Source organism: Balaenoptera ricei, chromosome 4 (genome assembly GCF_028023285.1).
Source record: "Balaenoptera ricei isolate mBalRic1 chromosome 4, mBalRic1.hap2, whole genome shotgun sequence".
NCBI lineage: Eukaryota > Metazoa > Chordata > Mammalia > Artiodactyla > Balaenopteridae > Balaenoptera > Balaenoptera ricei.
The window spans coordinates 74,032,864-74,053,899 of record NC_082642.1 but is presented as its reverse complement, the minus strand read 5'-3'; the positions used below and the strand labels follow the sequence as shown (position 1 = coordinate 74,053,899).

The window sequence follows — 21,036 nt, the reverse complement described above, 5'->3', positions numbered from 1 at the left end:
ACTTTGCTGTCCAGCAGAAATTAACACAACATTGTAAATCAACTATACTTCAGTACAATAATTTTTTTAAAAAACCTCACATATCTCCTGAACTCTCTTGAAATGATGACATGACAAGAGACCACATGAAGAGAGAGCTCCAAAGTATACAAGAAAGTCAAATGTTCTAATGAAACTTCTGACAGATATATATGGTGTCATTCATCTAAATTGTGGTGTATTATTTCCAATGTCACTTTGACAGCCCCATTAAATATAAACAGTTTGTAAGAACAGTTTAAGTACATGAATAGTTCTCAAAAAATTTGTCCTATGAAACTAACTAGAGAAGAAGAATGTAAAGGACAATTAAAGGAAAAGGAGGAGGAGGAAGAGGAAGATAGAAGTACGTAGAATGGGTGACTGAAACAACAAAAATTTATTTTCTCACAACTCTGGAGTCCAGAAGTCCAAAATCGAGGTGTCAGCAGGTTTGGTTTCTTCTGAGGCCTCTTTCCTTGGCTTGTAGATGGCTATCTTTCCCCTTGTGTCTTCACATGATCTTCCTTCTGTAAATATCTTTGTTCTAATCTCCTGTTAAAAGACCAGTCATACTGGATTAGGGCCCACCTAATGATCTCATTTTAACTTAATTACCTCTTTAAAGATCCTATTTCCAAATAAAGTCATAGTTTGAGATGCTGGGGATTGGGATTTCAACATATGAATCTTTTGTGGGGGCACAATTCTGCCCATAACACACACACACACACACACACACACACACACATGTATATAGATGTACATATACACACATATCTGAACCTAATTACTGTATATGTAGAGAGATATAGACTCATATATATGTGTGCATATCTATTCGTACACACATACATATGTGAATATATGTGTATATGTATACACACATACATATATACACACATACATAGAAATGATATTTTTTCTGAACGATTTGAGAGTAAGCCAGAGATGTCGTATCACATACACCTTTACCCCTAAATATTTCTATCTTCTACCCCTAAATATGTCCACTTCCTAAGAATAGGGATATTCTCTTTATAACTGCAGAGCATTATCAACTTCTTACATGCACTCTGAAATAATACTTTTATCTAATCCACCTTCCATACTCTAACTTGGTCAGTTGATCTAACAAGGTCCTTTACAACATAACCCCCCTTTATAACATAACCCCCCCTTCCAGTACAGTGTAGTGTCAGGTATTGCATTTAGTTGCATGTCATTTATCCTCCTTTTATATGGAAGATTTTCACAGCCTTTCTTTGTCTTTCATGACATTCACATTTTTAATAAACAGTCCAGCTTTTTAAAAAATGGAATGTTTACATCTTGTGTGTGTGTGTCTGATGTTTCCTTGTGATTGGATTGAATTAGACTGAGGTTGGCATACTGCACAGGCTGTGTTCTTCTCAGGGAATATCCATGTGTCCCTTCATATGTAATGTTAAAATTTTTTATTTTTTAATTTTTAGCTGCATTGGGTCTTCGTTGCTGTGTGCAGGCTTTCTCTAGTTGCTGCGAGCGGGGGCTACTCTTCGTTGTGGTGTGCGAGCTTCCCATTGTGGTGGCCTCTCTTGTTGTGGAGCACGGGCTCTAGGTACACAGGCTTCAGTAGTTGTGGCACACGGGCTCAGTAGTTGTGGCTTGCGGGCTTAGTTGCTCCACAGCATGTGGGATCTTCCTGGACCAGGGCTTGAACCTGTGTCCCCTGCATTGGCAGGCAGATTCTTAACCACTGCGCCACCAGAGAAGTCCCGATGTTAAATTATTGTGTGTGTGTGTGTGTGTGTGTGTGTGTGTGTGTGTGTGTGTGTGTGTGTGTGATGTTAGCTTTGATCACCAGGTCAAAGTCTCACTTCTCCACTGTACAATTAATGTTTAGTGTACAGTTACTTTGTATCCTGCTATTTTCCCTTAACACTAGAGAATATTGGCAGAAACTGCTAGTTTTTCCTCAGTATCCTTTCTCCAAAGTTTTTTAGCTGGACGTATTTCTTGAGGCTGGGTATGGTCTTATGACTAAGTCCTGTCCAGTGGTATGGGAACAGAAGTGAATGTGATTTCTAGTTCTATGTTTTAGATGGATAGAACATGCTTCCCTCTTCTATTTCCCTCTTCCCATTGGCTGGGATTTAGTCATGATAGCAGAAGCTAGGTTAGTCATCTTGAACCATGCAATGGAAGCAGCATGTGGAGAATGGCAGAACAACAAGATAGAAAGAGACTGGGATCCTGAGAATTCATGGAGGAGAGCTGCCATACCAGCTGAGACTTTTACAAAGATAAAGAAAGAAAGTTCCATCTCATTTGTGATATATTTGGGGTTTCTGTAATAGTTTCTCTACCTCTGTCTTAAGTAACATAGGTATTTCCCCTCATTGCTACATAGTTTTCATAATTATTTTTAATGGCTACACAATATTCCATCAAGTGATATACTAGTAATTAACAAACCACTCGCCTATTAAGTACATATTGCTTATGTTTTTTCATTATTTTATATGATGTTGTGATTAAGAGTTTAATGTATATATGGCTTTTTCATTTTTGTGGATTATTTTTTTAAGATAATTCCTTAGATATGTGATTATTAGGTTAAAAATAGAAGAGATCATGGCTCTAGGTAGGTTTTGTTCAAATGTCTTCCAAAAACAAACTCTCTGTGGTTAATTCTGATGTGCAATGCTGAATTACTATGCTTTTAGATAACTAATTAAATGTCATGATAAGTGATTTGAAAAACAAAAATGTGAATTATTAAGGTTAATTATAATGGATACATTAGAGGATATTTTTTTCATATTTTCCAGTGTCAATGGTATTGCCATGTTAATGCAATATACAAAAAATGTCCAAAGTGTGGGAATGTACCTGGAAGGTATACTGCATCACACCATGACCAAGTTATTGCCTTTTCATTCTTTTCAAATCATTCTCCATTTGATTTCATAAAGGAAAGTCTCCATTTGGTAAAAATCTAGGTAGAATATAATCCATAGTTATACCTGTGATTGCCTTTTAATTATGGCAAAGGACTTGTTTTCTATTTATAGCCATAATATAACATTTTTTAAAAATTTAAGTTTAAAAAGGTCAAATTAAAGAAAATATTAAGTATATATCATATGTGGAAGTAAAAATAGAGACAGTTGAAATCGAGAAGGACTGCAATTTGGAAATAGTTACATAAGGAAAGCGATTGAGCCCTAACAATCTCTGCTAACTCCTTGTGATCTCCAGCAGAGTGTGTTTGTTTTTAATGAGAATAGTATGGTCAATTTACATTGTCAGAATTGGGTACCTTTGACTTTTCCATGATCTGGAAGTAGTTTTTAAAAACATTGCCCATTGGCTGTAGTCTATCTATAAGTCAATTACTCTTTAAAGTTAACAGGCCTGAAGCAGAGACAGTATAGGATATTTAGCAATTTTCTTGAAAAAGGAGTGCACCATCTCAATCTTTAGTTGACAGAGAGAACTTTATCACCTATTACTTAACCAGTGTAGTAGGCACTTTACATGCATCACCCCGGTGATCCTCACAAAAGTACTGTGGGATGAAAAGCCTAATCCCCATTTTAGAGATAGGGCTTAGAGCAGTGAAGGAGTTTTCTCAGTATGAGATAGAGGGAAGATTAAATATAAAGTTCCTAATGTGTAATGTCTGGCACATGCAGCAGATACCAAATAGATAGTAGTCATTATTATTGTCATAGTGTTTGGCAAGCTCAGAATTTAGTCTGAAGTCTGCTCAATTCAATCCCATGTCTTTATAGAACACCATGCTGGGTCCTATAGAATTACAGAAAAAGAAAAAAGATAATTTAAAGATAACACAAGATTCACGTTAAATCCATGAACCATTAACTCAATAGATCTTTACGCAGTGCTTGCTATATTCCAGATGCTATGGAATGAGCTTCCAATCATTCCATGTACCCATAGTCTAGCTCGGGATGCCACAGGTCGCTACAGTGCCCTGTTCCTCCCCAGCACATGTAATCTGATTTAATGCCTATCATCTGTGCTGAGAGTGTGCTCTGGGGGAAGCATGTCCTGTGATGACCACTTTACCTCCGGTATGCATCTTTGTGCCCAGTAGAGTTTTATTAACGTTTCCCTCCAAGAAACACTTTCAAACTTTTTTTAAAAACCTCTCCATTATATATATATGATCCCAGCTATGCTAAAAAAAAAAAAAAAATCAAAGGAGATTTCTCAGATTTCTTTATGGCTGGTGGGATTTCCAGTATTTCTTGTAACACTTTCCATATATATATATTTTTAATAAATGTATTTATTTTATTTTTGGCTGTGCTTGGTCTTTGTTGCTGTGCGCGAGCTTGCTACTCTTCGTTGAGGTGCGCAGGCTTCTCATTGCAGAGGCTTCTCTTGTTGAGGAGCACGGGCTCTAGGCGCACGGGCTTCAGTAGTTGCGGCACGCGGGCTCAGTAGTTGTGGCTCATGGGCTCTAGAGCGCAGGCTCAGTAGTTGTGCCGCACGGGCTTAGTTGCTCCGTGGCATGTGGGATCTTCCTGGACCAGGGCTCGAATCCGTGTCCCTGCATTGGCAGGCGGATTCTTAACCACTGCATCACCAGGGAAGTCCCACACTTTCCGTATTTTCTATGTTTTTTGTATATAATAATAGAAAGGAGAAAATAAAGTAAAACCTACTGGTGTTGAAAAATAACGTGTGAAGTCTAACAATATTGAATGTAAATGTACATAGGTGTAGCATCATTTACAATGACCACTGACAAGACCTATCTGCTTCCATTCTCCTTCCCCTTCTCCTACAAAACCAAATGGTTCGTGCAAGCAGGGGTTCAGAGACAGCATGTCCTTCTCTCATATACTTTGGCAGCATTATGAGGTGGTAATTGCATAGGGAATCCTCAAAACAAAATCTGGAAGCAGCTGGGCGAGGCAGCCCTCTTCTGGGGAAATAAGAAAATGCCATCACCCCAAAGGATGTTGGCTGGATTGTAAAGGGCGTTTAGGGCCCTTAAGGCACAAGGGCATTCAAAAGGTATTTGCTGAGAATAATGAATTTTTGAAGCTAAACGGTTATTTTGGAAGTTGAAGCATAAATGTTTATTTTTGTAAATATTGAGCATGTGTTCAAAATTTCTTAGCCTCAATTTCTCATCTGTAAAATGCAGAAAATGACCTCATAAGGTCATTTTGAAAATAATGTGAATAAATGCAGTTATTCAGCACAGTGCTCAGCAGACAGTAAATGCTTAATAAATGACAGTCATTATTTTAACTTTTACTCATTTCATAATCTTTACAGTAATCATCTTACCTTGTGGAACTTCTCCAGTGTTTACAAAAAAGGACTCTAAGGAATCTGAGATATTGCATCTAAGAAAAATGAACATGTGTGTGCATATACATTTTAAAAGAATGATTTATGGCTAAAAAACATGAAAACATTAAACTTTGAGATCTGTTCACTGAAAAATTGTTTATTAAGGTGCTAATGTTTTATATAATTGGTTCAATATTTGTATAATTTAAAATTCTGAGTTGCCCTTGAATAATCCACATATCTACAATACTCACATATAGATAAACTACATATTTCCTGATATTTAACATAGACTTCTCTAACTTCCATTTATCAGACAAATAAAACATTAATCTTTCAAAGCTACACCTTTAGGAGTTCACAAATTCCTATTTCTTTGAGTTTTTTTTTTTATTATACTTAAACGTTCTTAAAAGAGGAAGCTGAAAGCCCCAAACCAAAAGCCTTAATCTGCCTTTCACAATATATATGTGTATCAAATCATCATGACGTACACTTTAAATATCTTACAACCTTGTGAATGACTCCTCAATAAAGCTGGAAAAAAAAATGAAATCACACACAAAAATGCCTTAATCTGAACCAATGTTGAGAAATAGAGCAATGAACAGGATATTTTATTCATCACACAGAAAAAATACAGAATATATCTAGTAATTTAGTTTTGCCTAAAGAGAATATACTTTGTATTTAGAGAAATAAAAGATTAGTTGTCAGGAGTTGCTTTTGGAGAATGATCAATAAGTGTCTTATCAATGGTCAGATACTGATACCAGGGACCATCGCCTCTTACACGCATTAAACTTCGTACTTCCAGCTCCTTTAACCTGTAACAAACAGAATGGTGATATTGTGACTACAGCATTTCCAATTATAAAGTTAATGAATTATCTCCATAAAGAACAACCACTTGAGAGTCTTGCTTTTATGTAAAATATAATGTCCCTCCACAGATCCATGTGTATGCATATATCTGATATGTACCTATAAGCAAAATTTGGGACTTATTTTGGCTTTTATTATCTTGCTTATGTAGTTAGCCAATGAATATTGTTTTTAATCACCCAAGCGTCACTTGAATTGATAATCAATTCTCTCCTCCTGTCCCTATTCTTTGTCTGGACAGATCACTTTCACTTGAATAGTGATAATGCATTTCCTGTCTTCTTGCCTTTTAAATGTTTAAAGGAGAGTCATTTACAGAACACCCACTATTATGACCACATACTGTGCCAAGTGCTAGAAATTAAAAGGGAACAAGCCTTCCTGGAGGAGCTCACATCCCCTGTCTATACTGGCTGCCCATCACCATTAGGACAGAAAACCTCTTGAGAGCAGAGATGGTATCTTATTCACCAGCCACCAGCATCACACTGAGCCTGGTCAACACTGGACAATCAATATTTGTAAAGAAAAGAAAAAAGAAAAACCAGGGTTAAGAAAAACATTCTCCGACTCTAAGATCTACTTATTTGTCCTCATCCTTCTTCACAAACTGAATAATCTCTATTCTAGAAAGATACTTTCCTTCTTCCACAGCCAAGCCTTTGCACAAAACTACCACACATTCCTGGAACAATCCCTTCTCTATCAAGCCTTTTACTTTCCATTTTTATAGACTACATACTAACTTTTTGTATGACTGGAAATCTGTCACAGTTAAATTATTCACTTTATTAACCTTAACCAGCTTACCAACCCTATGTATGACAGATAATACACCTTTGTGATAGTGTATATAAGAGAATACATTTATTTTTTTTTAGGATTAAATATCATCCTTTTTCTTTTCTACTCTTTATAATGCAATTATCCAAAATGCAAGTAATTAAAATATTCATCACAGGGGACTGGTTAAATAGATTATTGTTCACCCATATAACGGACAACCTATGCACCTGTTAAAAAGAATGAGGGAAATCTATATATAGTAATATGGAAGGAGAGGACAGATATATCATTAGGTTGAAAAAGCAAGGTATAAAATGAGTCTGTGTGGCATCTTCCCATTTCATTAAAAAGCATACAAAATCATTTGTGCTATGTATATGTACACATGTACAGAGTATTAAAAATTCTGGAGGACCAAAAATAAATTATCTCTGGGGGAATCAATTACGTAAGACAGTCCCTTTCTATTTTATACCTTTCCTTTAAGCTTCAGTATTCCAAATACCTAAACATATATTTTTAAAAATCTGTAGGTACTCCCCATTCCATTCTCACACTGGCATCTTTCTTTTAGGAGTAAAAGTCAGGGTCCTGTTTTAGTTTTTTTAAAAATATTTATTTATTTATTCATTTTGGCTGCTCCAGGTCTTAGTTGCAGCAAACGGGATCTTCATTGCTGTGTGTGAGATCTTTTTAGTTGCCGCATGCAGACTCTCAGTTGTGGCATGCATGCGGGATCTAGTTCCCCGACTAGGGACCGAACCCAGGCCCCCTGCATTGGTAGCGTGGAGTCCGACCCACTGGACCACCAGAGAAGTCCCCTGTTTTTGTTTTTATTTTTACTTTGTTTTGTTTTGAAATTGTTTGGGATCGCTATATGTCTAAGAAATTTTGGAATCTGATGTTTTATCAAAGGTATATGTCTGAAGTTCAAAAATGTCCAAAGCTAACTAAGTATGAGGCATAATGCTATTCCATGCTCTTAAATACTTAATGACAGTTCTATATGGTAACTACATATACATGTAATTACATATCTATAAAACAAGCCAATCATATGTTCATTTAATCATTTAAATAGTTTTCAATATCATAGCAATTTTTGTAAACTACAAAATTAAAGCAGAATGAATGGAAAGCAGATCAATGGTAGCCTGGGGCCAAGAGTAAGGGATGGGGATTGACTGAAGGGACAGGAAAGAGACTCACTAGACGATCAAAATGACCTTGATAGTGGTGGTTACAGTTACATATTTTGTCAAAACCCACTGAACTTAATGGGTACCTTTGATTGTATGTAAACCTCACTCCAAACGCCAAAATAAATCTCAGAAAAGATCATATTTAAAAGTAGAAAAAGAAAATATGAGTGAACATTCAAAAATAATTTTGGACTTGTATATTTACTTATTTTATTATTATCAGAGACCTATATATGACACAAAATTCCAGAAGCTAAAGAAAAAAACTGACAAGCTTGATAATCATTAAATGAGTAAATATATTAAAAGCAATTAAAGCATCAGTACATAGTAAGTGTTCAAAAACATATTAGCTACTACTGCATTTTTGTTATCTGAAACATAAAAACACTAAGTTGCAAAAAAAATTCTACACTGTCAGAAGACAAATGACAAGCTAGGAAAACATATCTGCAACAAAAACAAAAGGGGTTATTTTAATCAATGCACAAATTAGTAGAAAATGGGCAATTTATGAAAAAGAAATATAAACAACCAATAGATATATGAAAAAATATTCAACTTTGCCAAAAAATACAAAATTGAAATGATGAGATAACATTTTTCAACTGTCTTATCAGCAAAAATGTTTAGGTTTGATAAATTCCTCTACTGGGAAAGGTATGGAGAAACAGAATTATCCTGTATTGGTGACAGAAAAGACCATTGGTACAACTTTTTAAAGAAGAGTTTGACAAAAGCTACCTAAAATTTAAAGCATAACATTTGGTTTATCAGTGCCACTGCTAGGAATTCATATTCCAGATACACTGAATAAATATGCAAAAATATATGAGGATATTCACCACAGCACAATGTATAATTATCAAAAAACTTGGAAAGAGCCTAAGTACCAACAATAGGTCCCCCACCGGTTAAAAAAATTAAGGCACATCTATCCAGTGCAGCCATTAAAAAGAAGAGAGTATATGCTATTACCAAAAGATCAAGATACAGTTGGCCCTATCTATCTTCGGGGGGCCAACTGTTCTATGCCATTTTATATAGGGACTTGAGCATCCTCAGACTGGTATCTACTGGAGGTCCTGGAACCAATCCTCCTCAGTTACCAAGGAATGACTGTATATTTACATGAAAGGAAGACAAGGCACAGAACAGTGTTGGTAACAGGATTCCATTTGTGTTAATATATTTTGTAAATGATATATAAAAAATATATTTTTAATGCATAAAATATAAGAGACCATTAAATAGTAGTCACCTCTAAGGATGACACTGGGTGTAAGAAGAAAGGAAATTGGGTGGGGGAAGGGGAGGGAGAGGGCTACCTTGCACTTAAAAGAGTCAGGACATTTCAAAAAAGAATTCTTTTTAATCTGACAGATATTATCTCCTAATAGCCTTCTAGTCTCCAACTCATAATCTCCACTCTGAACAGGCTAACTCTCTCACCATCTTCACCCTTTTACACAGAGCATCCTACAGTGTTGAAATAGTTTTATTAAATTTCTTCCTGTGGTTTGCAACTGTAGGAAAGGATTTTCTTCCCTGCACTCCAACCCCTGCCCTTTTTTTTTTTTTTTTACCGTAATTCAGCTTTTTCAGCTTCAATTTGAAGGATAGCCATTGTTCTTTCATAATTCTTTTCAGGACTATCAAAGAAAGTTCGGGCAATCCATCTTGATATAGGATGCTACAAGAGAAAATGTGTTTAAAATTAGTGTCTGAAAAGTACTTTGCTTTTCCAGTTTACGATTCTCCTAAATTGACCATCTCAGGTAAATCAATAACACTTTTATGTATCAACCACTTTATATATTTTTTAAATAATTTTAATCTGTTCGGTAGATACTACCTTTGTCCTCATTTATAGATGAGCAAATTCCACAAGGTTGTATAGTTACTGGGTTGCAGCCTCTGGACTCAGGCCAGGTCTGTCTCACTCTAAAACCTGTGCTCTTTCCTATTACACTACACTATGAGTATCTTAAGTGGCAGATTTTGGAGCCAAACCTGGGGTCTGGTGATCTCAAAATGGTGTTCTTTCCACCAGTCAGCCAAGATAAACTAATTATATGGCTTACCTTAAGATTTAATAATGAAGTATTTCTTTTCTAAAATATAATTCATTCAGATGATAAAACATGATAAGATATACTGTAATCAAGGCCATCTCACTACAACACTTGTAAAGACAAGTAACAGAATTAATTTTGGGTTTTAGTAGCCATGACAGTATGGTAAAATGACTAATTAACAGTGCAGGGCTTCCCTGATGGCGTAGTGGTTGAGAATCTGCCTGCTAATGCAGGGGACACGGGTTCGAGCCCTGGTCTGGGAAGATCCCACATGCCACGGAGCAACTAGGCCCGTGAGCCACAACTACTGAGCCTGCGCGTCTGGAGCCTGTGCTCCGCAACAAGAGAGGCCGCGATGGTGAGAGGCCCGCGCATCGCGATGAAGAGGGGCCCCCACTTGCCACAACTAGAGAAAGCCCTCGCACAGAAACGAAGACCCAACACAGCCAAAAATAAATATAATAATAAATAAATAAATAAAAGATTACTATTAAAAAAAAAAAAAAAAAAAACAGTGCAGGCTCTGGAGTCAAGACTTCCTGGGTTCAAATACTGACCCTATCCCTTAGACAGAGCACTTAACCTCTTTTAAGCCTCAGCTTCCTCATCTCTAAAGCAGAAATAATAATAGTACCATTTACATGGAATGAGATAATATTTGCAAAACACTTATCATAGTGCCTGCTACACAGTGGGTGTTCAATAAATGACAGCTAGCATTAGTATCAGTACAGTTTTCCCTATGGCATAGAACGTAGGATAAATTCTGAATGTTACTCTCTAGGTTGAGAAAACAGTGCAGAGTCAGTCTTTAAAAAATCATAAAGCTTAAGGTAATAAAACAATGCAGAAAATTACCAAAGGTTACTTATAAAAAGTGAGCACAAAATGTATCATTTACTTGATATAAAAAATTGAGGGCTTCCCTGGTGGCGCAGTGGTTGAGAGTCTGCCTGCTGGTGCAGGGGACGCGGGTTCGAGCCCTGGTCTGGGAGGATCCCACATGCCGCGGAGCGGCTGGGCCCGTGAGCCACAACTGCTGAGCCTGCGCGTCTGGAGCCTGTGCCCCGCAGCGGGAGGGGCCGTGATGGTGAAAGGCCCGCGCACCGCGATGAAGAGCGGTCCCCGCACCGCGATGAAGAGTGGCCCCCGCTTGCCGCAACTAGAGAGAGCCCTCGCGCGAACCGAGGACCCAACACAGCCAAAAATAAAATAAATAAATAAATAAATATCCTCCAGACCCTAATCCACCTCCCTTTTAAAAAAAAAAAAAAAAAAAAAAAAAAATTGAATACAAAACTATACCACAATTGCTAAATTAAGATATTAACCAGTACATTTACAAGACACCTAACTGAAAATAACTTTCAGTGACCTATACCAACCTTGAAATATTCCCAGTGTTCTGGGGTATAGCCTTCTGGAATTTCTGCTAACTCAGCTTCACCTAATAAGAGAAAACAGTGATATTCAACTTTAGTATCAGGAGTTTACAATGTTAATTCTTCACTATTTAAGTAAGAAACCAACCTCTTGTGGTTTTAAAGAACCTTTTGTTTTGCAGCAATGAAGATATCTAATATTTTAAATTCACTTCAATCTGGTGGAAAATCATTCATTAGATACTTTTTAGATGTCTTCTATGTGTAATGCATTGTATATAGGCATTATATGAGGGTTCTCATTTTGTTTTTATATAGTGTAACAAGATATAATAAAAGACATACTATTCCTCTGGTTTTCCTTAAACGTCCTAGACAAAATATTTAGGATTCAAGACGTTAGAAGTACTGTGAGCAGAATTTCCCAGGAGACCTAATATTTACTATCATTCACAAATCCATTCTTTTTTGGAAGATTATAATTTTATATGTTCCAGGATGGATAAAAAAATTCTTCCATCCCTCAGCCTCTCTTCCACCTCTATCTCTTTCTATTTTCCTTATTCAGACTTCTCAAAGCTGGTTTTGGGACATGAAAAAGAGGAAGAAGACAGGCCTTTTATGTGGCCTATAGAGTCAGTGACCTTAAAGGTTTTTGGAGAAAACAAAAAGTTAAAAACGAACCACTGTGTGCTATTGCAGATTAAGATTTGGTTATTTTAAAATAAATTCTCATGCTTATGTTTATTTTATTATTTGAAGAACTTTCCCTTATAATATCCATAATTTCTTTTTTTATATTAATGTACACAGGTTTTAAAAATTTACTAATTTAGTCAGTGGGGGAGATACTTACCAATGAATACATTCACCAGAGTTATGCCAATTGCTACTGGAATCCCAGTCAACAAAATGTAGAATCTCTGTTAAGATTAAAAAAAAAAAAAAAAAAGTTTTCACATAACCATTTCCTAACTCCTTTCCTCACACTCAAACTGTCCTCATTACATGATTTCCTTATATTTCTTATAAAATAAACTTGCCAAATTGGAGATGCGGTATAAAATTATTTATTTCTGTAATTTTCTTTTGCTCTAGCTTTTAGATGCCTATATTTAGCGTCAAAAATGAAAGAAGAAAGCAAAGACTAATTGTACAAGTATAATGCAATATATATTTAAGTGATTTTTCATTTTTTGGTTAAAGCAATGTCATAAAAGAAATTTTTATATTAAGAATAAAAGTGTAAGAAGATGAGGGTGATTTCTGGAGTCTGAGTTGGTCATCACAAGAAAAGTAGGAGCTCAACCATGGGGATGGAGAAGGGCATTAAGCACAATGGACAGGCAAGGGAAGGTCTAGAGGGCAGCCAGTGGGTCACAGCTTTAGGAACAGTGGAACAGAGTCCAGTCTTCCACCTTCTAAGTCTCTACTTTTCTTTATAGAGTCTTGAGATACAAACATACAGTCAATGCCCTGCTTCACTCTCTGAAATCAATGTTCCTAAACAACAAAGAAATAAAAAATCATATCCCAAAATAATGGAGTTACATATTTAAAGAAGTCCTTCAATGAGTTCTTTGTTAATTTAAAGAATATATTAGTAATACAAATAATTATCCCCAAATGAATCCATTTTCAGTTTTATAATTTATAGACTTTTCTTTTGGTCAGGGAACACAGATGATTTCAAAACCCCATAATCTTGAGAAGAAAGGAATGTTTCAATTTTTACCTCCAATATGTATGAATTCTTTTTTTGAAGAAGGAAAGTTTCTCTAATTTAAAAATAAATTCAGTAACAAACCAAACCTTACTACTCAATCTCAATATTTTTTGAGAAAAGGAATATGAATTTACAAAAAAAAAACTTTTATAAAATGAAAGATGTTTTCTAAATAGGAAAAAAATTTCCTATTTATATGTAAAGAGTTTAGTTCAACAAGTTTTAACGCACCATTAATTTCAAAAAACGTCTGTCATAGAATCCAGAAGGCTTGATGATAAACAGTCTTTTCCCATGGTCTCCACTGTGTCGCACAGGAGCTGGAAATATTAAATAACCCTGTTATATACAAGGTTTATATGGATATACTGTTATATTTTGAGATAAAAGTCAGACTATAAGAAAATGTACATGCATAAATGTTTAATATGAATTAAGATAAAGCATCCCTTCTCTGCCAAAATATATATATACATATATATATATGATTAAGATAAAAAAATACATACTTCTTTATTTGAGTACTAAAGGCAGGGAAGACTAGGATATCTTTAAACAGAGATGGATGTACTGTTTTAAACTATAGCTCTCCTCATTTTTATTCAACATATTCATCAATATTGTCATCATTTTTATTCATCAATATTCAAGATATTGATATTTACTGAAGAAATATCTAAATGATTATTTGAATTTGTTTCAGTAGCAGGCAAGGAGATCAGATACTCTTGGTGGGCTACGTACCTTTGTTTACCTCTGCAATAAATATTTGCTAATGCTGCAAAAGAAATTAATTTAAATTGCCTCATATGATGAGGCAATATACATTAGGGACTTGATGCAAAATAAATGGAAAGATATTTATTCAATATCTCTCTAGCAGGAATTTGAACTTGTTCAAAAGAAAACACTCTAACATATCTTGATAAAATCCCTTTATAAGCCATTTCTTTTTTTTTTTTTTTTTTTAGTTGAGGTATAATTTACAATGTTGTGTTCGTTTCTGGTGTACAGCAAAGTGATTCAGTTATACATATATATATTCCTTTTCATATTCTTTTCCACCATAGTTTATTACAAGATACTAAATATAGTTCCCTTTGCTATACAGTAGGACCTTGTTGTTTATTTTATATATAGAGCTTGTATCTGCTAATCCCAAACTCCTAATTTATCCCCCTCCCCTTTCTTTCCCCTTTGGTAACCATAAGTTTGTTTTCTATGTCTATGAGTCTGTTTCTCTTTTGCAAATAAGTTCATTTGTATCATATTTTAGATTCCACATATAAGTGATATATAATATTTGTGTTTCTCTGTATGACTTACTTCACTTAGTATGATAATCTCTAGGTCCATCCATGTTGCTGCAAATGCGTAAGCCATTTCTTACTGTAAATATCCTTCTCTTCAAATCCTCTCCCAGACGGTATTTAATCAAGCCTTGCTGAAGATAAACTGAGGCAAAACTCTCACTCTTGGATCTGCTTTCTATGCGATTTCCCTTTCTTGGAAGTCTGGAAGGATCACTATGGCCACTCTAAGCCCTTTCTGCTAAAAGCAGGAAAGGCTCTAACATTACTGAGAAACTGAGGGTTACTGTGCTTCTGCTGTGTAACCGCATTCAAGGAAATTTCCCATGAGTCGTTGCTGAATAAAAAACTAATTTCCCATTAATGGAATCTTAGTCATGATAGATGGCAGAAAGATTTGTATCCTTTGTTCAAGCTTAAATGTCAAGAATGACCTCCCCTCTCCTGAAATCTATTCTTTAGACCCAGGTGACATCTTATCCTCCAAGAAACCAACATGCTTCCCAACCAGATGAGAGCTCTCCTACCTCTGAACTGCTGTATATTCTACTGATGTGTAAACTTGCTTTCACTGCCCCCACTGAAATATAAGTGTCTCGAAGGCAGGAACTGTCCTAAATTTTGATACCACCTGCAGCAGCTTGCAATGAATTTAGAAGGTTAATTCACAAGAGAATTAGAAGCTGGCACGAGTTTACTAAGTATAAATCATCTACTAAGACTTCTAAAATAACAAGAGAATTTGACAAGGTAAGTATGTATTTCTGCAAATCATTTGAAAGATACAATAGAAATTTCTGTGGACTAGACGAAAAAAATGGTCTGGATAACAGTACAAACCACTCATTAATTCAATAAATATTTAAGTGCCTACTATGTACAGGTCTTATGCTAGGTCTATAGTATAAGAGGGATTTAGATTCTGCTGGGAGAAAAAAATAGATAATATAATTACAAATCTATATTGTAATAGACAACAATCTGTTGTCTATAAGGACAACAAAGGAAAGAAACAGGATGCAGTGTCAGAAAAGAAAAGGCTCAGAAGTAAAGCCCCTCTTTAGACAGGTTGGTGGAGTTGGGGAGGTATGAGGAAGGCACATTATAAACTGAGAGAAGTAGCAAGCTAGAAGAAATCTGTAATGGGTAATTGGTTGATTGATTATACCCAAAAGGTGCTGATTACTTAATGCAGTAACCTGCCAAAGGGCTCTCTCACGATTTCTATGAATGGCCTGAGTGTGGTGGAGATGGTATTCCTGATGATACAGAGCTACTGCTACAAGAGTGGCTACTACACCAATGATGAAATAGGATCCCCCCAAAAGTCCTCCTACACATTTACAAAAGGCTGAATCTAAAAGGATTAAGTATAGTAAATGAAAAGTCCTACTCGAACACTCCAGAAGTTTAGTGGCTCACAAACTTAAGAAAAGTCACCGGTGGGAGTTCCCTGGTGGCCTAGTGGTTAGGATTCTGGGCTTTCACTGCCATGGCCCAGGTTCAATTCCTGGTTGGGGAATTGAGATCCCGCAAGCTGTGTGGCGTGGCCAAAAAAAAAAAAAAAAAAAAAAAGTCATTGGTGTCATGTGGATGTGGTTACCAAAAAATCCCAAAGGTAATCCAATCTTAATCTGATGTACCAGAAATACAGGGTCAGAACAGAAGGAGCCCTCCACCTCCATGTCTTACTAGACCTGCAGAAGTGTGTCCAGCCCAGAGTACAGTGTTTTAGAGGGACAATCTGGAGCACGTCCCAAGTTAAGCAACCAGGATGGCAAACAACCTGGAAATTGACCTACTGAAACTAAAAGAACTGAAGCTGACTGGCCTACAAAAAAGAAGTCAGGATAGAGACCAGAGAAGTGTCTTTAAAGAGCTGAAGGCTGTCCAATGACAAAGGCTCACACTATTCTGTGTTGACCTGAAAGGAAGAACTAGGATCAATGTGTGAAAGAGTAATTTTTAGCTTAACACAAGGAAGAAGTTTCTAACAATGTTAGTGGTTGAAAATAAAACTGGACTGCCTCCCCAGTCCCCATTATGGAGTTATTCGAGTATCACTAATGGAATGTAACAAGGATTAGCATACTACACGGGGTGGCCTAGAAGATTTCTAAGGTCCTTTCCCTCAAAGAATCTGAATAGATGGCCTCTCTTAGAATAAAAAGACATACCTTTCCTACTGATCAATCTCAATGGTTTCCTTCCAACACCAAGAGCTCTTTCCTGCTTTCAGGTCTTTGCACTTACCTTCCTCTTTGCTTGGAAGCTTTTCCTCAGGCTCTTTGAATGGCTAGCTCTTCACCCCATCCTTCAGAGGTAAGATCAAATGTTACCTCCTCAAAGAAGTCTTCTCTGACTACCCTATCCAAAACTGGTCTCCCACTTATTCTCCTTAATAGCATTTGGTTATTTCCTTTAGAACAATAAGCACTAAGCTGAATCATTCAGTAGTGTATCTCCAGTGCACTTTAGTGTCTGCCACATGGTAGGAGCTCCATAAATATTGTTGAATTTACATTTCTTAAGTAAATTTAATGTTGGTAGGGGATCTTTCTTTAGTCCCTGAAAGTAAATCTTCTCAGAAGAGACAGTATATTCTCAACTTTCCCTTTCAATCAGACGGACAGACAGACAGACAGACAGACACACACACACAGAGAAACACATAAGGATTAAACTCTATGTGGGGTTTTAGGGACAGCTGATTACAAATGACAGTATTAGTAGATGTGGAAAGTGTAACAAACAAAACTATGGAAGAAAGCTTGAGCTGGCTGCATTCTAGCAATATTAAACAGTTAGTAACGTGAACTTCTTGCTTTCTTTACATATAATCACCCTACTGTTAAACAATTATTCATGTCATTAAATGTGTTAGGTAACTGTTATACTATTAACTGTTCTAAAGGATATTTCATAGCACTAAACTCTTTTCAAATATTCTGAGCCTTCATGATTTGTTGTTGTAGTAGGGCCATCTGCTTACAATCTAAAATTATTAGAGTGAATATTGCTTACAACCAGGTGACTGCCAGGATTTCTGGAACTCAATCCTTCTGCCACAAAAATAGGCATTTTCCTCCACTCTCTACAGCCTGGAATGTCTCAATTAAGCTACTCAGTAATTATGTGGAACTAAGGTTTCACTAACCAATTTTTTTTAATGCAAATAACTTCAGGAAAGTTACGCTTTGGACAACTGTGATACTTGTGAGGATCAAATAAGACAATACCAGATTTTTTTTGTGTCTCCAAGACAACACCCAAAATTGGTCATTTTCTTTCCCTCATTCTCAGACTATTCCCAGTTAATGGCACCACCAACTCAATTACCCAGGCTAAAAATCTCAGTCATCTTCCTGTGCCTCATTCATCAGTTGTCAAAGCCTCTTGATTCGAAAATTCAAACTTTCCATTTCTCTCCAAGACCTCTTCACCTCAGTGGCTTAAGTAATCAACATGCCTGATAAGTCATCCAATATTCGGAAGCATCTTCCTAAAACATACTACTGATGCTGCGCTTCCGCCAGAATACTCTCGGGTGCCTACAAAATCGTTAAGATACTTTGGCTTTGTATTCAGTCCCTCCCCTAATTAGGTCCTAACTTCTCTTTTTTTAACCTTCTCTCTCAACACCTACCTATCCCAAGAGCCCCATATTCAGATATATCAGAAAACATGTCCTTTACTTTTCCATCAATTGCACCTGTTAAAACTATCCCTAGAATCCAGTTAACATGCCTCATCATCCATGTCTGAATTAAGTCCACACTGCTTTGTTTATAAAATCATTTTAATCCTCTTCTCAGGTTTTAAAGCCATAATTATATGCACATCAGCCTTCAACATAAAAGTTCTCTGCAGCTGAGGGGAGAACTTAAGCTTATTTCTAGAATCCCTTGATGTTTGACATTTAATAAATAATTAAACAGAATACTTTTATCTGCTTATTTTCTGAGAAAGGTTTTCACTGAGAGTGATTGATGATAACATGACAGTCCTAGATGTTTAAGAAAGGTGAGACCACAGGGCCCTGTAGAAGTTAATGCCCAGTGCTGTAGATTTTTCCCACTCACTCTTTACCACTACCTTTGAGGTAAGTTAAAATTATCACCCTCTTTTTAAAAACAAAACAAAACAAAACAGTTCTTACGGTAAGAGACAAGTTCATTCAAAATGACATTTCTAGAAAGATGCAAAATTATGCAGAAACGTATTTCAGGGTTATAAATACTTGTCAGTGGGAAAGAGATTAGTTTTATTTTATTTCCCTGTCAACAGAAAATAAGCATACTTGTAATAAAATCCTCTTTTTTTTCTTTCTAAATCCTCTTTTTTAACGATGAAGAAATGCAGGTTTGGAGCAATTAAGTGCCTTCCACTTAGCTTCCCAGATGTGATGACCCAAGCTCACAGAGTTACTAAACTCTGGAGCTAGGATTTAAACCTAGGCAGTCTATCTCCAGAGGCAACAAAACCAGACAAGGTTCTCTCCTCTGCTGGATCTTATGTTCTCCTAGAGGCAGACATAATAATGTAAAACAGATTACAACCTTTCATTCCACAGTGATAGATTAGGTTTCACATGCAAAATGCCTTTGAAAGCAGGTACACTGCTGAAACACAGTAACCTAACTATAGCTATCATATCCTTTCCTGCTCCCAGTGGAAAGGGTGTAGATTACCTGAGAGGATCCTTCCAGAACTCCAAGAATGGGAAGTAGTGTATAAATGGGATCTAGGGGAGAAATTTTACCTCAGTTTATCTCCAGGTAGGCATGATTAAGTACTATGGGGGGAGGGGGTATTTGAAGAGGATATTTGTAATCAGAAATGGCTTACAAAGGAATTTTATCAAGGAATGTAAGCACATGTAGTTTTGTAACAGGTTCAGATTCCTGCCGGAAATTTGTTCAATGCCACTGGTCCTTTCCATTTTTACAGCAAGTCCCTTATGGCATCAGTGTATAATGCCTCATCATGTGAAGTGACATAATTCAAATTAAATTGGGAGAAGAGCAGTAAACAGAAAAAGATATTTTTAAGTTGGAGAAGAATCTTTTGGGCTTTAAATTTCACTTCCTCTGTATCTACTTGTATTGCATAGGACAAATCGCTTACAGTATATTTTTGATCAAGAGGATTAAATGAATACCTTTAATATCTTAGAATGGTGCCCGGCATATAATATGTGCTCAATAAATGTTAGCTCCCATTATTATTATTCAACTTAATACAGTAGTGCATTATTTTTGTAATAATTGAGTCACAGTTTCCTCATCTGTAAAATGGGGTAACACTGTACTCACTTTGCAGAATCCAAAAGGGAATAAAGCAGACTGAATACAAAGCATTTGATGCTTTGCTATTATGATTATTCATTCCCCTAGAGTTCAACCCACAGTCTCCAAGAGGCTCCAAATAATCCTCCCATGACTGCAGTGACTTTCCTAGGACCTAGGAACTTTTTCTTCATAGGTCCCTTCCTCTCTAAGAAAACATTAAAAATAATTATTTTATGTTTCCGTTGATAGAAAACGAATACAATTCAGGCTGGATTCAGCATCACATATGCTTTAACATTATAGCCCTTTTCCTTCTGATTTTAAAAGAAATTTAAATTAAAACATTTTCGTGGACACCTAGAAGTATCATGAAGGCACTGTGCCTAGCAGATGAGTTAGCCCTGAGCCTCTCCACCTGTCCATATATCAGTATTATTACTTAGCATCAGCGGGCTCCTCAGCAACATGACTTCCCACCTTGTGAGATTAAAACGTAGCGCAGGTGGAACATACAAAGAATCTGGTGCCTGAGAGACATGGGTCCCAGCTCTTTGCCTTTCTAACAGCTTCATCCGCAAATTACCACCAACAGGATAGGTGAATGACAAAGCGTGTCACAAATTCTAATTAATTACTTAAACACGATCGATCTGATTACTCTAGGAAAATCATCAGTCTCCTCACATAGCCCATGCTCCGTCTCTCAAGTCCCAAGTCCTCAATTTCTCCCAGCTCTCTCCGGATTCCACCAAGGTCACCCGGGAAGAGTCCTCCATCTTTCCTCCCGCGTTTCTTGATAGCGCTTTCTACCAAAGCCAGTACCCACCGACAGTCTTCGGAAAGTCACGGGTGAGGAAGCCCCCGAATACAAGTCTAGCGTCAAGGCGACGGCCAGACAGAGCGGCCACTGCAGAGACCGAAACCCGCTGCAATAAACTCATGGCCGCCATGGCTACTGCGGGCAAGAGAAGAGCGGGCAAATGTAACGGGAGCCGAGAGAGCCAATTTCCCAACGAGGGCGAAGCCGGAAAGTGGCCAT

The 21,036-nt window shown here is 36.6% G+C and overlaps 1 protein-coding gene across 2 annotated transcripts; it reads right to left on the bottom strand.

The window, feature by feature from the left end:
- Nucleotides 1–5,925: 5,925 nt before the first annotated feature.
- On the bottom strand, nucleotides 5,926–20,985 carry NDUFB5 (NADH:ubiquinone oxidoreductase subunit B5). 2 transcript variants are annotated; one of them, XM_059922039.1, is made up of 6 exons: nucleotides 20,824–20,985; nucleotides 13,628–13,716; nucleotides 12,527–12,593; nucleotides 11,674–11,735; nucleotides 9,797–9,903; nucleotides 5,926–6,164 (listed from the first exon to the last, which is right to left on the bottom strand). In XM_059922039.1, the coding sequence occupies exons 1-6, from the start codon at nucleotides 20,945–20,947 to the stop codon at nucleotides 6,044–6,046; spliced, it is 570 nt and encodes a 189-aa protein (XP_059778022.1). In that variant the 5' UTR covers nucleotides 20,948–20,985; the 3' UTR covers nucleotides 5,926–6,043. The 2 variants fall into 2 exon arrangements, with proteins under 2 accessions (XP_059778022.1, XP_059778023.1); XM_059922040.1 differs by lacking the exon at nucleotides 9,797–9,903.
- Between the last annotated feature and the right edge of the window lie 51 nt (nucleotides 20,986–21,036).